Source organism: Mirounga angustirostris, unplaced genomic scaffold (assembly GCF_029215605.1).
Source record: "Mirounga angustirostris isolate CCGP_5_RB_7025 unplaced genomic scaffold, mMirAng1.0.hap1 SCAF_8, whole genome shotgun sequence".
Taxonomy (NCBI): domain Eukaryota; kingdom Metazoa; phylum Chordata; class Mammalia; order Carnivora; family Phocidae; genus Mirounga; species Mirounga angustirostris.
The window spans coordinates 31,976,020-31,993,123 of record NW_026991716.1 but is presented as its reverse complement, the minus strand read 5'-3'; the positions used below and the strand labels follow the sequence as shown (position 1 = coordinate 31,993,123).

At 52.8% G+C, this 17,104-nt stretch overlaps 2 protein-coding genes across 4 annotated transcripts; both read right to left on the bottom strand.

The window, feature by feature from the left end:
* Positions 1–33: 33 nt before the first annotated feature.
* On the bottom strand, positions 34–2,564 carry RPL10A (ribosomal protein L10a). Its single transcript, XM_045866768.3, has 6 exons — positions 2,415–2,564; positions 2,053–2,127; positions 1,899–1,979; positions 1,395–1,543; positions 550–722; positions 34–239 (listed from the first exon to the last, which is right to left on the bottom strand). Exons 1-6 carry the CDS (start codon positions 2,417–2,419, stop codon positions 69–71), a joined length of 654 nt encoding a protein of 217 aa, XP_045722724.1. The 5' UTR covers positions 2,420–2,564; the 3' UTR covers positions 34–68.
* A 483-nt stretch (positions 2,565–3,047) lies between these two features.
* On the bottom strand, positions 3,048–16,002 carry FANCE (FA complementation group E). Of its 3 annotated transcripts, none has more exons than XM_045866767.3 (10): positions 15,596–16,002; positions 11,272–11,896; positions 10,679–10,723; positions 10,327–10,386; positions 9,874–10,017; positions 9,344–9,467; positions 9,057–9,135; positions 7,432–7,498; positions 5,392–5,517; positions 3,048–3,835 (listed from the first exon to the last, which is right to left on the bottom strand). In XM_045866767.3, exons 1-10 carry the CDS (start codon positions 15,841–15,843, stop codon positions 3,734–3,736), a joined length of 1,620 nt encoding a protein of 539 aa, XP_045722723.1. In that variant the 5' UTR covers positions 15,844–16,002; the 3' UTR covers positions 3,048–3,733. The 3 variants fall into 3 exon arrangements, 1 of the variants encoding a protein (XP_045722723.1); XR_008505518.1 differs by having other exon boundaries at positions 3,812–3,835; positions 7,432–7,494; XR_008505519.1 differs by lacking the exon at positions 7,432–7,498 and having other exon boundaries at positions 3,812–3,835.
* Between the last annotated feature and the right edge of the window lie 1,102 nt (positions 16,003–17,104).

The following is a 17,104-nucleotide window of genomic DNA, read 5'->3' as shown; positions in this document are numbered from 1 at the left end:
AGCACCTCCCTCTCCCAGTCACAGGCAGGCAGGTGAGGGCAGCACCAGGATTTATTGAACTGTGCGCCTTAGTACAGGCGCTGGGGCTTGCCCATGGTGCTCTTGATGTATAAAGCCCGGACGTTCTGCCAATTCTTCTTGAGCAAGGACACCAGGAAATTGACCGCTAAGTGGATGTTGTACACAAGCTCGTCATCCGTCATCTTCACATGGCCAACAGCCACTGCCAGACACAGCACCTGCGGGAAGAGTGAGGTCAAATCAGGCTGACGGCTAGATGGAGAAGAACCCGAGTAGGCACATCTACAGGCCCATCCCTCCCCACCCCTCCAGTGACCCTACGAACGGGTACTCTGACCCCAGGCCAGGAAGACCAGGGCTATGTGAAAAACTTCAATTCTGCCCAGTGACTGTCACATGTCCGAAGTATCCACAGAAAGGCAAACCAGGGCTCCCATCTGGAGAATGGGGGTAAACTTCAGGACTGGTGGTGCCTACCACCACCACCACGGCTTAACCAAGCTATGCAACCCAGTCAGACCTCCTTACCTTCTTCATCTGGAATTTGATGGTGGACTTTACTTCATCCACTTTGGCCACCATGTTCTCATTGTGGGTCAGCAAGGAAGGGAACTTTCCAGCCTTATTCAGGCCTGGGCCCAGGATTCGTGGAATCTGCTTGATCAGAGATTCTGAAGCCAAAAAGGCGTCATACTTCTTGGCTGGTAAAAAGAAGCCATTGGATGCTTAGGATCTGGCCTCTCGAAGGCAAGCTCCAAACAGAGCTCCGGCAACCAACCACAAGAGTGGCCTCTAAGCACCACGCTCTACTCCTCTTCTCCACGTACCAAGTCTTTTTAATCCTCTCCTCATTCCAGCTTATCTCTATCCCCTGAACTTTTACTGGCCCAACATTCACATGAAACCTGGTGTCAGAAGCCCAGGCTGACCCACTCTCCTCATGTTCCAATAATAAATGCACACGTTGGTTAAGACTGCTTGAGTTCAAATCCTGCCTGCCTACTTCCTAGTTACAGGACAACCAGGGTACCAGTTTCCTATCTGTGAAATGCCTCCACCACATAGGATAAAGATGGAAAAAAAATAAGAAACAGAGCTTTAAGTAGACATCCTATTTCAGAACATACCAGCACCTGACTGGTCAACTTAGGGGAGCTCCCCTGTTTAGAAGAATCCTCAAAGCAAATCTAAAAAGCAATCTTTAAAAGGTTAAAAACCATCACTCAAGTTAACCCACCACAGCAATCTCTTCCATCATGATTCTCTGCACCCTCTTCCATCATTTTAAAATCCAGATGGCAGCACTGCCACTTTTCCACCACTCCCATGACAACTGTCTGCCCAAACACAAAACCACCCTAAGGCACACTCACCCAGCTTCTTGACTAATTTCTTATTCTTGTTGAGTTTCTTCAGCGCCTCAATGTCCATGTGGGGAATATCCACTGCCTTGGCCTCATCACAGTGCTGCTGATCCCCCAAAACACATACGGAGAACTTGGGGCGGGGAGTGGACTTAAGCCTGCGTTTTGGGGGACAGAACAGGTCAAGCCCAGCCTGGGGTTCCGAAAGCAGGTGAAGGGGTCTGGGGCCGCTGCAGCCACGGAGCCTTACCCAGAACGTCCACATTCACCAACAGCTAGTCTGGCTTCTCAAACTAGCCGGCGGGCTCGGCCAAGGCCTCCCCACGCCTCCCCTCTTATTTTAAGACCCAGGGTGGGGGTCCGTCCAGCCACGCCTGCGCGGGGCAGGGGTCTGAACGACCCAGGCGCGTCCGTGCCCCCGCGCCCGCCCGTCTCAAGCTCAACAGGAGCCTGGAGGGTGGCGACGGGCACGGGGGCGCACGGAGGGCTGGGTGGGGTCAGAGCGGTGCCAACCTGACGGTGCCCGAGAAGCGTTTGTCCTTCTGAGGGTCATAGTTCTTCAGGCTGATCTGCAGCTCCACCGTCTCCAAAAACCTGAGAGAAGGCGACCGAGTCAGGCGGCCGCCCGCGGCCTGCACGCCGCCGCCCTCCCCCGAGCCCGGCTTACTTCCGGCGCTTGCGCTGGTTCCCGTGCAGAACTTCCCGCACCGCCTCGTACAGGGTGTCGCGGGAGACTTTGCTGCTGCGGGAGAGACGCAAGACGAGCGCTCGGCACCTGGAGGCTTCGGCGTGGTCGGAAGCCTCGGGCCTCCAGACGCACCCCACCCGAGGGGATTCCGGACACCACGTCGGGCGACTGGGCGCGACAACGACAAGCCCCGAGGAAGAGAGACCCTACCGGGGGCCTGGGGCTGCAGGACGAGCGAAACAGGGCCAAAGACCACCTCCGACTCAGCCCGCAAGTTTCCCATCCTACCAGGGTGCCAGGAATCGCGGATGGGGGCGGATGGCTCCCTGAGCGCCACTCACCTCATGGCTCTTCGCGCCGCAGTCACCGAAAAAGAAAGCAATGGGGTTCGCGCATGCGCTCAAATAAGGCTCTTGTTCTCGCGAGATGCCTTTTCCTGTAGCTTCCTCCCGAGAGCGGCCGGGTCGGCTCAATCCCGGGGAGCGCCGCCGTCTGCTGCCGCTAGAGGGCGCTGCCGCGCGTTGCACAACTTAGACTGGCTCGAAGGCGAGGCGGTGCGGCGGTCCGGGCGCCCCGTGGCACGCGGAGAATATCCCCGTTCGCGCCAGCTACTGCTGGCCACTTAAGAGGCCGGTCCTGGGCACCGCAGCGTGATGGCCGCTGAGAGCGTGCAGTTCCCGCATGCTTGTCCCTCCACCCTTTTCTTCCCACCGCCCCTGCTTCGGGTCGCAAAAGCAGGCTTTACTCCTGATCTCTCCCTCATCATCTTGCTCTGGGGCTCATGGTTTCAGAGAAGTCATGAGAAGGGAAATGTCATGAAAGTTCTGTTCCCGGCCCCTCGAAGCCTGCAGTGGGGGAAGAGCTGGGAAGGTAGTTGATAGTTGATTGAATCACACCTACCCAGTTAAGTGTTTACTATGAACAAACCTTCTCCAACTCCAGACAGCTGCACCCACCTTCAAGGCCCCATTCCCCAGGGGTCAGTGCACACTTCACCTACTCAACAGACAGCTCTGATAGGGCTGAGCGGAGTGGCATCACACATCATCGCCAAGAACATGAATGAATGAACTTGAGAACTTTGTCACCTTCACCAGGAAAAAGATGCCCCTTGTCACTGAGTAGGGTGGGTGGTGGTGGTGTCTGTTGGTTTTCAACAAATACCCAGAGTTCATAGGAAGGCAGACGCTGCTTTGAAGAAAATATTAAAACTTCCTGCTTTTTATTAAATACCTGCTCTTTAATAAATTATTATCCAAGTCAGAACACAGAGGGTCATAACATACACTTGGGTGCAAGATATTTGTGCTGAGGACACAGGTCAACTCAGGGATCCTGAAGCATCATTCATCTACCTAGGTCTGCTTTGACCCTACTGAGGCCTTTCTGAAAGTTTCTGTCCCCACAGTCTGAAGTAAAAGTGACAAGGAGTGAGCCCAAGGTCAGCATCCCTTGGAAATAAAGCTCATCAAGGCTGCTTAGCCCAGGACCTTCCCTGCTGGCTGGGAGGCCAAGATGTCCTCTCTGCGTCCTGGAGCAGGGAGGCAGCGGACCTCAGCCTTTACCCCCAGGCAAGGGGTCAGGGTGAGGTGCTGAGGGCAGAAGTATCCTTCAGGCAGCTGGTGAGGGAGCTCCCGGAGTGTGGTCCCTTAGTGCATGGTCAGGGGGCCAGATGTCTCAGGGCGGCCTTCAGGGACTTCCTCAGGAAAGTGGTGTTGAGCTCTAGGGCTGTGGCCAGGCCCTGCCTCTGGATCTCAGTGATCTGGGGAGAAGGAAGAATCATATCAGGACTCCAGCAACCCTTTCCCCTCTGCCCCATGGCACTGTTTAGGAGGAAAGAGAGAGGAATCAGGACACAAGGATAATGGAGGAGATATCTAAACGCATTACTTTTACTTCACCATGATTATACAAGGTCTTTGTGTTCAAGTGGACCTGGGGTCAAATATTAACTGTACAACTTACTAAGTCAGCCACACTAATAACAGATGACAATTATTGGGTGCTTACTACGTAGCAACACTTTATAAACATAATTTCATGTAATCTGCACAACCCTCCCATTATACAGATGAGAAAACTGAGGGTCAGAGATACTCTGTTGTAGCTGCCACATTCCTTCTGGGGCCTGCTATTTCTTCCCTGACCTGCCACTACAACCTCCTGACAGGTCTCTGCCATGTATCTTCTCTCCAGTCTCCACTCCTTATAGATGCCAGAGACTCCTTTATAAAATGCAAATCTGACCAAGTCACTCAAGCTTCAGCAGTTCCCTGGGATAACTACCTATGTCTCATATTGCAGTCCCTTCTTCCAGGATCTACAGGGTCTCCAGAGGATCCAGGAGCCTCCTGAAATTGCGCATAAGATGTGTGTTCAGATTTTCATTTTTCTGGGAGGATCTATAGCTTTCATCAAGTCATCAAATGGGACTGTGACTCCCCCAAAAAGGTAAAGAGCCAACAGCCAAGGATACCTGACCTTCAAGATAAAAGTCCATGCTCCTCATCATAACCTACAGGGTCTTCCATAGGATGCTAGCATGGCCTGGCCATGGGACCTTGGGCAGGTCACTTAATCTTTCTGGGTTTCAACTTATCATCTATAAAATGGAGTTAATAATAGTATTTTATCATTGGGCCAACACACGGAATAAACTAGCAAGTTAACATAAGCAAAGGGCTTCGAACTGTGCCCAAGCCGTAGCAGGGGCTCTGTGGTATTAGCTCTCAGTGTTTTAACTCTGACCTCTAACCTCACCCCTCCCACCATCCACTCTCATGTTTTTAGGCCTCAGCTACTACCTGTAGATCCCCTTGGATGCTCATCGCTTATACAGTTTCCTTGGCCTGAAATGCCCTTTCCTCAGTCTTGGCCCTTGGCCACCACTCACCCTTTCAGAGCTATGCAGCCTGTCCGAACTCCCAACCACAAACAAGGTTTAGTTGCCTCCTCCCCCTCTGCAACCAAATGCCCCGCGCACACCTCTTGCCTGGCTCCTTCCAGATACTATGCTGATCTGGTTATCATCTCTCTCCCACCTCACTAGCCTGGCACCAGTGGAGAGTGTCAAGTCAAGGACAGGGACTGTGTTATGGACACCGTTGATTCCTCAGGGCCCCACACAGCATCTGGCTCACAGCAGTGTGGGCTGGATGAACGAACTCCTAAGCAGTCTCGTGCCCCAGTCCGAGGCTTGAACTTGTAGCTTCCCTGGTTAACACTCAGGGTGTCTTCCCTGGCAAACATCTAGAAGTACCCGCTCATGGCATACTCAAGAGCAGCAGCGCCAGCCCTCATGGCCCTACCAATACTCACATTGGCCTGGTACTTGGTCATCACTGTCAGCATGAGCTTGGCATAGGCCACAGACGTGGTGGCTGCTGGCCCCTCTTTACAGAGCTTCTCCATCAACACACTGAACTTCTCAGGGGTCATCTCCACCTGCACACATTGGGAGATGAGACAAGAGAAGAAGAAAGGGCCCTGGATTCAATTCCGACCTCTACCACTTTCTAACTAAGTAACCCTGGACAGATCACATAACCAGACAAAGCCTCAGTTTCTGCATCTGTAAAAATGGCGCTCATGATATCTAACGCTAAAGACGGTAAAGAATTAAATGAGATAATGCACATAAAGCCTGGCACACAGGTCTCGGCCTCACTTGGTGATTGAAGATATAAAGGGCTGAGGAGTCCCCAGGGTACAGCCAGCATAACAACAATAGCTCTCCTTAATAATAATTTAATAAATACTTGTTATGCATCAGGCACTGTTCTGAGCATTTTACACCAATGACCATTTCGACCTCACCCTGGCCTTGTGTGGTACATACTATCATCACTCCCCTTTTGTAGATGGGAAAACTGAGGCATAAAGAGGTAAGGTCAGCTACCTAAGTTATAAACAAATGAGGCGGAACTTTAGGTAGTCATATGGCAAAATTGCCAAAATATACTGTAAGTTAAAAAAGCGAAGTAGAGCCCTGAGCTCGGTGTGTTGTCATTTGTGCAAAAAAGTAGGCAAAAAGTCACTTTAAACACGTGTCCTTGTATATAAAAGCATCTCTGGGAGAGTTTCCCTGAAACTACTAATGCTGACTAGCCCTGGAGAGGGGAGTCTGGATGGGCGGGGGGGGAGGGGGGGGCATTTTTCTCTATATCCTTTGAGCTTTAAAATTTGTGAACATAGAGGCGCTTGGGTGCCTCAGTCAGTTAATCATCTGACTCTTGGTTTCGGCTCAGGTCATGATCTCAGGGTCATGGGACTGAGCCCTGAGTAGGGCTCTGCACTGAGTGGGGAGTCCGCTTGGGATTCTCACCCTCCTTCTTCCTCCGCCCCTGCCCCCACTCACACATATGCACTCTCTCTCTCTCTCTCAAATAAATAAGTAAAATCTTAAAAAAAAAAATTCGTGAGGGGCACCTGGGTGGCTCAGTTGGTTAAGTGTCTGTCTTCAGCTCAGATCATGATCCCAAGGTCCTGGGATCGAGCCCCGCGTCACGCTCCCTGCTCCGCGGGGAGTTTGCTTCTCCCTCTCTTCCTGACTCGTGCTATCTCTGTCTCTCTCTCTCAAATAAATAAAATCTTTTTTAAAAATTGTGAACATGTTTATTATTTATTTACTCAAAAATAAAATTAAATTCAGGGCGCCTGGGTGGCTCAGTCAGTTAAGCATCTGACTCTTAATTTTTTTTTTTTTTTAAGATTTTATTTATTTATTTGAGAGAGAGAATGAGATAGAGAGAGAGCATGAGGGGGGGAGGGTCAGAAGGAGAAGCAGACTCCCTGCTGAGCAGGGAGCCCGATGCGGGACTCCATCCCGGGACTCCAGGATCATGACCTGAGCCGAAGGCAGTCGCTTAACCAACTGAGCCACCCAGGCACCCCCTGACTCTTAATTCTGTTCAGGTCATGATCCCAGGATTATGGGATCGAGCCCCCTGTCAGGCTTCGTGCTCAGCATGGAGTCGGCTTCAGATTCTCTCTCCCTCTCCCTCCTGCATTCACTTGCTCTCTCTCTCTCAAATAAACCAAAATAAACCAAAATAAAATAAAATAAAATAAAATAAAATAAAATAAAAATAAATGAAATAAAATTTCACACACACACACAAGTCCCTCCCCAAGGCCACGCAGCTAGGAAGCGGCAGAGCTGAGCTCTACCATGCAGTCTGCTCTCGGCTACCAGCCTTTCAAGCCCCAGGACTCACCCGCTGTCACGGCCCAGCTTGCTGCAGGGCAGCTGTTTTGCTTGCCTCCATCCCCGGAGGGACCAGAAACCCAGGAGACCCATGCCCGTCCACAGCACCGCGGTGCTTCCTCACCCACCCTTCCCCAAGGCAGCCTGCTCACCCGCCGCTCCAGCAGTGACTGCAACACCAAGAAAGTGTCCTCTTTCCAGGGCAGCTCCAAGATCTGTCTACAAAAACCACAGGTCCCGCTGAGGACAGCCCACATCTGGGTATCTACTGCTCCTACCCCCAAGGCAAGGCAAGGCAAGGCCCCGGAGACAGCCAAGATTCCCCAGCCAACAGAGCAAGTAGTCAGAGCCCCCCACCCCCCGACCCATGTTGGCGGCTGCCCAGTAGCCAGCCCACACTCGGTGCTGGGAAGGCTACAACCCAAGACTCCTGGGGCAGACCACGAAGGATTTGGTGTAAGGTGCACCAAGGTTTCCTGAAAAGCAAGCAGGAATGGAGAGTGCATCGTGAGTACAGAAGGTGAGGGTGACCCAGAGAAGAGGACGATGGTGCAGTGAGAGGTCCATAAGGCTTTCTAGAGGGCAGAGCCCAGCCCATGGGGATGTCCACTCCAGCTGTGCTTCCTGGGCTAGGGCAGTCCTCGCTCATGTGGAAAGGGAGCGTGTCACCCCCGGGAGCAGTGTGGCCTCCTGGCTGCACGGCCTTAAGTCTGATCCCAGGCTTTCTCACTTGCTGGCTCTGTGACCTTTGGCCCACGTCCCTTAACAGCCCTGGGCTTCAGGTTTTCCATCTCTAGGGCAGCCACGGCACCCACCTCACAGCACTGGGTGAAGACTAACTGAAAGAATGACTCTAACGCACAGAGAAAGGACTCGATCAGTGGTGGCTGACGTTACTGTTCAGACTGTCCCCTTCTCACGTGAGAGTCAGCATTTTATAGTCCACTTTAGTGTCAGTGGGCTCTTAGCTACTCATTTGTTTCTACGTGTCTGGATCTTGACTCCCCAGTTTTAATACCCAAATTGAACACCAATTTAATAACAATTTTTGAGCACCAACTCGGGGCCAAGTACTGTGCTAAGGTCTATATACATTATCACATTTAATATCTAGAAAAGTCCTACTGAGTATATATCATCCCCATTTTTCTTTCTTTCTTTTTTTTAATATTTTATTTATTTGACAGAGACACAGTGAGAGCAGGAACACAAGCAGGGGGAGTGGGAGAGGGAGAAGCAGGCCTCCCGCTGAGCAGGGAGCCCGATGCGGGGCTCGATCCCAGGACCCTGGGATCATGACCTGAGCCGAAGGCAGACGCTTAACGACTGAGCCACCCAGGCGCCCCCATCCCCATTTTTCATATGAGGAGACAGAGGCTCAGAGACATGGAGAAAGCTGTTTGAATTGACCCAGGGCAAGGCTGAGATTCGAAATCCTGTCCGCCTGGCTCCAGAGCTGGAACTCTTAACCATGCTCCAGCTACGCTGTGAACTGCTCCAGAGGGGCGACCACCAGCCTCTCCCCTGTGCTCCCCAAGGCACCTGGCCCGGAAGCCTGGAACCTGGCGCCACCTGGGCAGGGTCCTGGGATGGCAACTTGCACAGGGCCACGGGGGGAAGGCACAAGCCAGGCTCGGGCCACAGCGAGAGGGGCATCCGCTGGGCCACTGCCCGGCTTTCAGGCACAGGACCTGCTACCCAGGCGGCTCCAGCTCCAGAATGCCAGGAGCAGGCTGGGCCAGTGCGAGGGGCTGGGAGTAGGGGCCTGTACACTCACCCCAGCATTAGAAGCTGCATGTCTGGCTCCAGGGCCTCATCCCTCAGAAGGCAACACAGTAACTCTGTTTGAGCCGGACCTGGGGAGGGGACAGCAGAGGGGGGAGGTCTGGGGGCAAATGGCTGGAAAGGATGGAACAGAACGCCTGGCTCATTATAGGGGGGCATCGGCAGGGAAGCAAGGTATCTTTACTGACTGAATACACAACTGCCAGGGTCCCCTGGAGTGAAGGGTGCTGGGAACCGAGAGGGCAGAGCTACCAGGCCTGGGGCTGGTTCCAGAATTACCTGTTCCTGGGGCCTGGAGCACAGGGCCAAGAAGGGCTTTCCAGACAGGATAGGCATACTTGGCACAGAAGGAGGTCAGGGCAGTCATGAGCAGGCGGGAGGCTGAGGAAGTCAGGGAGAGAATCTACAGCCAACGGGAAGGAAAATATTAATCCATTCGTTTCTTCTTCCCTTTAATAAATGTTTACCAGACATGTATTTAAGATGGTGATACATGTTACAAAGAAAAAAACATAAGTTCTTTTATCTAGAACTCACATGGATTCCCCCATTGGAAAAGATACAAAGCTTCCTTCCCCAGCTCCGAAATCCCTTCAGTTCTGGGAAGGTCTGGGGCCCGACAAGGAGGAATTTGATGCCGTGTGGATAGCTGGCCTGGAGGTTCATGCCCTTCCCTTGCCCCAGGCTGCCTCGACTGGCCAGACGCCTTACAAGGTTGGGAACCTGCTCTCCCAAGCGCCACCCTTCTGAGGGCTCAGATTCTCTCCCCCATAGTCCCTAGCATGCCAAGTGTATCGCAACGCACCTACCCGTCTAAGGAAGAGGCTCTTGGTCAGAACGGTCGCATTGCTAAGGCTAAGATCTGGTGAAACGGACAGGAGCCAGGTGCAGAACTGCAGGAGAGCTGGGTCCGAGAGCTGCGGGAGCTGCAGCTGGGCACACAGCAGGTCCATCTGCCATGTGGGAGGGACGACACAGACGCACTCAGTCTGCCCCTGCTAGGCTGTCTCAAGCCGACCGGGCAGCAGAATGGGCAGGGCAAGGACACGCCAAGGTAAGGTGAGGCAGGGAGAGCTACCCCCGGGGTGAGGATCCAAGGGCTAAAAGAGGGCACACAGGGTGACCCCGACCCAAGGGGCCAAAAACCCCAACAAAATCCCCTCCCCCCATTCCCACGTGAGGCAAGGAAACACAGACTTAAATGGAAAAAGGCTGGGGAGAGGGGATGTACCCTCAGGGCCAGGCAGTCTTTCTGGACTCACCTGGCTGGGATTGCATTCATGGAGAAGCTGCAGCTCGGGCGGGGGGGCGCCCTCCAACCCCTGGAAAGGCAAATCCCATGTTTGCGCCGGCAGAGCCCTTGGTGACGAGTCAGAGACCACCCCTTTGTCTGGCAGCGTGGGTGGATGAGGAGCCTGGATGCTACCAGAGGAGAGGGACTTGTCTGGGGTTAGATGACATATCTGTCCTTTGGGCCAAGACAAGCCCCTGCAGTGACTGTCCTCAGACCCCCACTCCGACCCCCCACTGTCCAAACAGCCTGTGCTTCCCTGGGCAGGGCTGAGGTCTAGGCGGCAGGTGGATGAGGGGCAATGGTGAGTGGGGGCCAGGTACCTCCCCGAAGGTCTTGAGCAGCTGCTGCAGCCTGGGAAGCTGGTCCTGCAGAGGAGAGCCCAGTCACTGCCAAGTCCCTACCAACACGGTGTGGCCCCAGGCCCAGTCCTAGCCCCCTCTCCCAAGAAGGCCCCACATCAGCGGGAGCTAGCAGGCAAGGATGATTCAAGAGTCAAGAACACGAAGCCTAAACCTTGAGAGGTGCTTAAGAACTCAAAGTCAACAAGGTCCGTGGAAATGCAGCCGCCTAGACTTGTCCTCTCTGCACCCACCTTAATGGGTTGGGAGGACTGGCTGGAGGCTGGCACGATTCCACACCCTCCACAGGACAGTTCTGGACCTTCTCTTCTTGCCTGGCAATCCTTTAACCTCATGTTGTAGAACATTAAGGCCAAAGGATCCTCCCTTTCCAAAACTTCCTCACCACCCCCTCCTCAAGAGTCTGTGGAGCAGAGACTATTCCCTTAACCCCACCCCTGCTCCGGGGACTCCAGTTATCCCAGTTGGGAAATAGTCTCCCAACCAGCTTTTGCCCTGGATAAACCCCCCACTCCTGGAGGATCACTCTAAACCCAGCCTCCCCACTCTAGTACCTGGACAGCTTTGGGCAACTCCAAATTCTCGGCCAGGCCCTGAGCCTCCTCCAGACTCTGACCAGCCTCCCTGGGCTCGGCTCTGACAGGCTGGTTCTTAATGGGTGAGGCACCTCCTCCAGCTGCCTGGGTCTCCAAAGATTCAGATTCACGTCTCTCCTCCTCCTGACCTTCTTCCCCTTCCCTTTCCAAACGTCGGAACCTTTTGGGGGCCCTCTGGCCCTCAGGACTGGCAGGCTCTTCCTCTGGCCCCTTTCTGCGTTTCCGAGGCCACAGGGAGTCCTCGTCCTCCTTCTCCTCCTCTTCTTCCTCTTCGGGAACGGGAGCCTGGGCTAACTTCAGCCCCCTGCCTCCCTGGCGCAGCCGCCCACACAGGCCCTGGAGCTGTCTCCGGCAGTGTGTAGACAGCGGGGACGCTCCCTCAATCGCTACCCCTGCGCTCAGGTCCCTCTGCAGCAACTGCCCCAGGGCCCGGAGCCAGGCGTCGGCGCCTCGGCTCTGGGCTTGTTGTGCAACCTGCAGCACCGGGAGTAGGCCGCTCTCGGGCAGCGACGGCCGGACAGCCATCAGCAGGGACATCAGGTTCCTCCGGCATAACGGGGGCAATCGCAGCAGCAGCGGCCTCCTGGTAGCAGGAGGAGGACAAGCAGTTAAGAACATCTTGCTGGAAGGAGCAGAGGACAGCCGAGGCAGAGCTAGAGGTGGGAGGGCAATGGACAGACGGGGTGGCTAGCAGGCGGTGCCTGCGGGGACGGTGGGGGTCAACGTGAGTGCCATTCAACAGGCCTTCACTGAGCGTGTATTTTTTGCTGTGGTGGTGAAGCCAGCTTGAGTTCCTTTTACTATTGCTAAACAGCCAAAAGTTCTCTGAGCAATTCCATTTTTTTTTTTAACAATTCCATTTTGTTAAAATTGAGCATTTATTCATGTATTCTGTGCTAGGCTCTGCTCTTCAACACCTAGTTCAGCTCAAAAAATTCACACTGAAACCTACTCTAGGGACACCTGGGTGGCTCAGCCGGTTAAGCATCTGCCTTTGGCTCGGGTCACGATCCCAGCGTCCTGGGATCGAGTTCCGCATCCGGCTCCTTGCTTGGCAGTGAGCCTGCTTCTCCCTCTGCCTCTGCCCCTCCCCCTGCTGTGCTCTCTGTCTCTCTCCCAACAAATAAATAAATGAAATCTTAAAAAAAAAGAAAAGAAACCTACTCTATAAAGATCCTTGCTTGTTTTATACAAAAAAAAAGTCCCTTCCCCAACTTTATATAAAAATAATACTCCAGGGGCCCCTGGCTGGCTTGGTCAGTAGAGCATCTGACTTTTTTTTTTTTTTAAGACTATTTATTTATTTATTTAGGGGTGCCTGGGTGGCTCAGTTGTTAAGCGTCTGCCTTCGGCTCAGGTCATGATCCCGGGGTCCTGGGATCGAGCCCCGCATCAGTCTCCCTGCTCCGCAGGGGGTCTGCTTCTCCCTCTCCCTCAGCCTGCCACTCCCCTTGCTTGTGCTCTATCAAATAAATAAAATCTTTAAAAAAAAAGATTTTATTTATTTATTTAAAGTAAACTCTACACGCAGCATGGGGCTCAAACTCACAACCCCAAGATCACAAGTCACACGCTTCACTGACTGAGCCACCCAGGCACCCCTTAGAGCATGTGTCTCGTGATCTCAGGGTCCTGAGTTCAAGCCCCACACTGAGCTTACTTAAAAAGATAAATAAATTAAAAAAATTTTTTTGTAAAGATTTATTTTTTGACAGAGAGAGAGAGAGACAGTGAGAGAGGGAACACAAGCAGGAAGAGTGGGAGAGGGAGAAGTAGGCTTTCCGCTGAGCAGGGAGCCCGATGCGGGGCTCGATCCCAGGACCCTGAGATCATGACCTGAGCCGAAAGGCAGGCGCTTAACGACTGAGCCACCCAGGCGCCCCCATAAATTTTTTTAAAAAAAGAATGTGCTATGGGATGGGCCAAGACCCAAAATAAAAACAATAATAGTAGTAGTAGTACTCCAGGATGCTGTGCAGTGCTTACTCTGCAGCCCTGTGCTCACCTTGGCTATCCCCTGGAACTTATAAGGTCACAGCTGTCTAGCTTTGACATTCCTTTCACCCTGCTGGGTTCCTGAGAGGCAGAGGCAGACTCTCCTTTTTCCACGTCCCGGTACCCAGCACAGCATCAGCCCATCACAGGGACTGGGTGCACATCTACTGAATGAATAAACTCTCAGAGAATAAGTGTCCAGAGATTAGCCAGGCTACTGTGGGCAGAGCAATGTAGCTGTCTGCCATGTTGGCAATGCAAGAATCCAGATGCTGTGTGACCCAAGGCTTATTGGTGTGGCAAGCAAGTCGTGGGTACATCGAGCCATGCCATCACGCCTCTGCTGCTCTCTATGAATTTGCAGGGCTGCTTGTCATCACATACAAGGGGCACCTGGGATGTGTGAAAGAGAAAAAAAATCTGACTTTTATTTCTTTGTGAACAACAAACACTAAGTGAGAGAGAAAACTAAAGCAAAAGTTAAAAAGATAGCCAATTTGTTGTAGAGGATATTGAGAAGTGCAGAGGTGGGGAAGACCCTACTTCAAGGGCTTTTAACTTTTTTGTGTTCATGGACCCCTTATCAGAATAAGTGTTAAATGTATAAGATAAAATACATGGGATTATGAAAGAAACCAATTATACTGAAATAAAGTTCTACCCAGGGACCCTAGATTAAGTCCTCCTCCTATTCTGTCCAGAAAAAAGCAGACAGCTGGATAAACATTTCTATGGCCTCCAATTTGGGGATGCAGAAAGCTCTCTCTCTCTCTCTCTCTCTTTAAGTAGGTTCCACACCCAGCCTGGAGCCCAGTATGTGGCTTGAACTCAGGACCCTGAGATCAAGACCTGAGCAGAGATCGAGAGTGCCATGCTCAACTGACTGAGCTACCCACGTGCCCTTCTCCTGATCCATTTCTTGAAAGAAATTCAGAGTGGGGTGTGGGAAGACAATATGAGAATTTCCATTTCTCCTTATCTAAAACATAAGAAATTAAGTATTACAACTTAACATATGGGGGGTGTGAATGGCCCTTCATAGTCCAGTCTCCAGCCTAATTCTGAGAGAGGAGTATCCAAGAATGCAAAGCCGGCTCTTCAGCCCCCTAGAGGCTGAAGGGGGCACCTCACTTTTTTTTTAAACTTTCTGTGTATTTTCATTAATTATGATAATTAAACGCATTTAATGGATACTGCATTATGTCCTTTAACAAAACCAACCTCACTAAATGGACATACATGGCTGATAAGGATGACTGAAAAGAAACAGAATACCATGGGACGCCTGGGTGGCTCAGTCGGTTAAGCGTCTGCCTTCGGCTCAGGTCATGATCCCAGGGTCCTGGGATCCGGCTCCCTGCTCTGTGGGGAGCCTGCTTCTCCCTCTGCCTCTCTCTCCCTGTCTGTCTCTCACGAATAAATAAATAAAATCTTAAACAAAAAAAAAAAAAAAAAAAAAAGAAAGAAAGAAACTGAATACCAGTTCCAGAAGCCCACCAAATAAGAAAATGGCAGAGTTGGGGCGCCTGGGTGGCTCAGTTGGTTAAGCGACTGCCTTCGGCTCAGGTCATGATCCTGGAGTCCCGGGATCGAGTCCCGCATCGGGCTCCCTGCTCGGCAGGGAGCCTGCTTCTGCCTCTCACCCTCCCCCCTCTCATGTGCTCGCTCTCTCATTCTGTCTCAAATAAATAAATAAAATCTTAAAAAAAAAAAAAAGAAAAGAAAATGGCAGAGCTGACCCTTCTGCTCCGAGCAGAAATTGTCAGTTACATAGAGGCCAAAAAAAAAAAAAGCTCAGAGTCACCCCAAAGACTATAAATGAGCAAGAACACCATCCATAAGGAAAGTGATTTTGCCCTAAAATGTATACTGTGCTTTGAAAATTTGACATTATAAAGCCACTCCATCAGATGTCTGTTCGGTCACCATGTTTTAAATTTCTACTTTTGTATACTTTATAATGTACGTATTTTTACTCTTGTGTACACTCGGTTATACTAAGTATCCCTACACTGGAGGTATGAGTTCGGTTTCCTTAGAGAAGAAAGTTATATGATCAGAAGTGATTTGAGTCCACTGGCTTCTAGTTACTGATATACACGAGGCGGGAGACGTGTGTCTACCCGCTCCGGCAGCACCCAGTAGGTCCTCAATGAAGGTCTGTTGGATGCCCCCCTCCCAGGGTGCGCGGCAGGGACGCCTGGCTGTGGGGAACTAATGAACCTCTCCGGGCCGCGGTCTCCTCATCCAGAAAAGTGGGGTGGCGCCCCGCGACCAGACGACTTACAGCTCCAGGCGACAGTCCGGGCCCTCCACGACGGGCTCCTCCCGGCACAGAGCCTCCAGGACGCGGCCCCAGCAGAAGGGTTCCTCGCCGCGACTGCCCAGCGCCCGCAGCAGCCCCAGGCCGCGCCTCGCCCCCTCCGGCCCCGACTGCAGCACCTGCAGCAGGAACCGGGCGGGGGCGTCCAGCTGCGCCCAGGGCGCCGACCCAGCGCCCTCAGCCAGAGCGGGCGCCGCCTCCGAGGCCGCCATGCCCGGGGCTCCGGGGCTCCGGGACTCCAGGGCCCCGGGGCCGCGCCGGCCGCCGCTCTGGTTCCTGACCTCAGCCTCGAGAACTGGCGAAAGGGAGCAGAACGCCAGCGCCTGCCCCGACGTGGCGACCAGCCTCCTCCCGCGCCTACCACCTGCCGGGCTCACCTGTCCACTCGGAGCTCAGCGGCCGAGACCCTGCCAAGCTTCGCGCGCGACTTTAGAAACCTATGAAGTGGGCGGGGCCGGACGTGAAGCGAGGGGCGAGGGCAGGCCGGAAGGGGCGGGGCCAGTGGTGGTCCTGGCCATAGAGAAACGGAGGAACGGAGTAAGGGGGCGGGACGAAGGCCGAGGGAAGTCCACGGATGGGGCGGGGCCACAACAAGGGTGTTCGCCCGTGGGCGGGGTCATGCCACAGAGAGAGGGGTGGGGCGGGACTTGGTGGAGGGACGGATCCTGGCCTGCTGACCCTGATCTTCCTTCCTCCACTGCTCCCTGAAGTAGGGGGATGAGAGGTGGATGCAGAATGGTTGTCAGGGATCCTGTTGTTCTTCAGGATCCAAGCATCATTTAACTTTAGCTGATGTCCGTATTATGTGCAGATCATGGATTTTGCGATAGGATTTGATCACAGTTTACCACCCCACCTTGACATCACCTCCTCCATAGGCCATCAACTGTCATCACTAGGGTTTCAGTCCTCTCCAGAAATATTTGATACACAACTACCCCTGAGAATGGGGTGGTAGTAAAACCTAACACTATCTATATGGCCAAAGGCCTTGCTGTGAACTTCCTCTGAAGTCCGGGAAGCCGGCTTGCTCTGGTTGTTTCCAAGGGGCCAGGAGCGGCTCCACCTCCCAAGGTTTCAGTTTAAGGAAATCTGCTGGAGAAGGCAGGCTTCCAGTGAAGTGGAGGGAAAGGAGGAATCACTGCAGAGGATAAAAATAAAGAGAGAGGGGATGGGGTGCCTGGGTGGCTCAGATGGTTAAGCATTGGCCTTCAGCTCAGGTCATGAGAGTCGGGCTCCCAGCTCAGCAGGGAGTCTGCTTCTCCCTCTCCCTCTGCCTCTCCCCTTGCTTGTGCTCTCTCTGTCTCTCTCTCAAATGAATAAAGTCTTTAAAAAAAAAATAAAGAGGGGAGAAGAGCCCCCACAGCACCCATAAACCCTACTTTGGGTTCCAGTTTCTATTTACCATTCTCCCAGCTTCTGCAGCAACACACATCCATTCATTCAATAAACCTTTACTGAGCACCTAGGGCT

Coding starts and splice junctions, on each gene's coding strand:
- FANCE (XM_045866767.3), bottom strand. CDS start 15,843: ATGGCGGCCTCGGAGGCGGCGCCCGCTCTGGCTGAGGGCGCTGGGTCG. Junction 10,387..10,678: donor TGCTCAAGACCTTCGGGGAG/GTACCTGGCCCC, acceptor TTGCCTTTCCAG/GGGTTGGAGGGCGCCCCCCC. Junction 5,518..7,431: donor AGTCACTGCTGGAGCGGCGG/GTGAGCAGGCTG, acceptor CAATGTGTGCAG/GTGGAGATGACCCCTGAGAA.
- RPL10A (XM_045866768.3), bottom strand. Junction 1,980..2,052: donor AACCAGCGCAAGCGCCGGAA/GTAAGCCGGGCT, acceptor GCCTTCTCTCAG/GTTTTTGGAGACGGTGGAGC. Junction 240..549: donor TCAAATTCCAGATGAAGAAG/GTAAGGAGGTCT, acceptor CTCTTCCCGCAG/GTGCTGTGTCTGGCAGTGGC.